This window comes from Epinephelus moara, unplaced genomic scaffold, assembly GCF_006386435.1.
Source record: "Epinephelus moara isolate mb unplaced genomic scaffold, YSFRI_EMoa_1.0 scaffold1864, whole genome shotgun sequence".
NCBI lineage: Eukaryota > Metazoa > Chordata > Actinopteri > Perciformes > Serranidae > Epinephelus > Epinephelus moara.
Window position 1 is genome coordinate 10,844 of NW_026079395.1, and position 1,267 is coordinate 12,110.

General features: G+C 46.4%; 1 protein-coding gene across 1 annotated transcript in view; it reads right to left on the reverse strand.

Moving 5' to 3' along the window:
* The window catches only part of LOC126387072 (protein disulfide-isomerase TMX3-like), a gene marked incomplete at its 5' end in the record, with an annotated part of 4,184 nt that extends 4,033 nt beyond the window's left edge, over nt 1–151 (reverse strand). The window contains one exon of the mRNA XM_050039633.1: nt 71–151. Within this exon, the coding sequence (XP_049895590.1) occupies nt 71–151 (81 nt within the window). The remainder of the gene's footprint in view (nt 1–70) is intronic.
* Nucleotides 152–1,267: the final 1,116 nt, after the last annotated feature.

A 1,267-nucleotide genomic window follows, 5' to 3' on the forward strand; every position in this document is an offset into this window, starting at 1 on the left:
ATATATATATATATATATATATATGTATATATGTACACTGTCAGACAACATGAGATAAATGAGCACTGACCCTCCGACTCGATTAGCAAAGTCCATGATTCCATCTTTGGTTCTTGGTCCTGAGTAAAAATATCTGACGTCTTTCTTCAGCCTGAGAACGCAGAGAACCATCAGTTAGTTAGGACCGTCAGTCAGAACCTTCACTCAGAACGTTCAGTCAGAACCCTCAGTCAGAACCCTCAGTCAGAACCTTCAGTCAGAACCTTCAGTCAGAACCCTCAGTCTGAACCATCAGCCAGAACCATCAGCCAGAACCATCAATCAGAACCATCAGCCAGAACCATCAGCCAGAACCATCAATCAGAACCATCAGTCAGAACTATCAGTCAGAACTCTCAGTAAGAACCATCAGTTAAAACCATCAGTCAGAACTCTCAGTCAGAACTCTCAGTCAGCACCATCAGTCACAAACCTCAGTCAGAACCCTCAGTCAGAACCATCAGTCAGAACCATCTGTCAGAACCCTCAGTCAGAACCATCAGTCAGAACCATCAGTCAGACCTCTCAGTCAGAACCCTCAGTCAGAACCATCAGCCAGAACCATCAGTCAGAACCCTCAGTCAGAACCCTCAGTCAGAAACCTCAGTAAGACCCATCAGCCAGAACCATCAGTCAGAACTCTCAGTCAGAACCATCAGTCAGAACCCTCAGTCAGAACCCTCAGTCAGGACCATCAGTCAGAAACCTCAGTCAGAACCATCAGCCAGAACCATCAGTCAGAACCTTCAGTCAGAACCATCAGTCAGAACTCTCAATCAGAAACCTCAGTCAGAACTCTCAGTCAGAACCATCAGTCAGAAATCTCAGTCAGAACCATCAGCCAGAACCATCAGTCAGAACCCTCAGTCAGAACCCTCAGTCAGAACCATCAGTCAGAAACCTCAGTCAGAACAATCAGCCAGAACCATAAGTCAGAACTCTCAGTCAGAACCATCAGTCAGAACCATCAGCCAGAAACCTCAGTCAGAGCCATCAGTCAGAACCATCAGTCAGAACTCTCAGTCAGAACCCTCAGTCAGAACCATCAGCCAGAACCATCTGTCAGAACCATCAGTCAGAAACCTCAGTCAGAACCATCAGCCAGAACCATCAGTCAGAACCATCAGTCAGAACTCTCAGTCAGAACTCTCAGTCAGAACCCTCAGNAACCATCAGTCAGAACCATCAGTCAGAACACTCAGTCAGAACCTTCAGTCAGAACCATCAG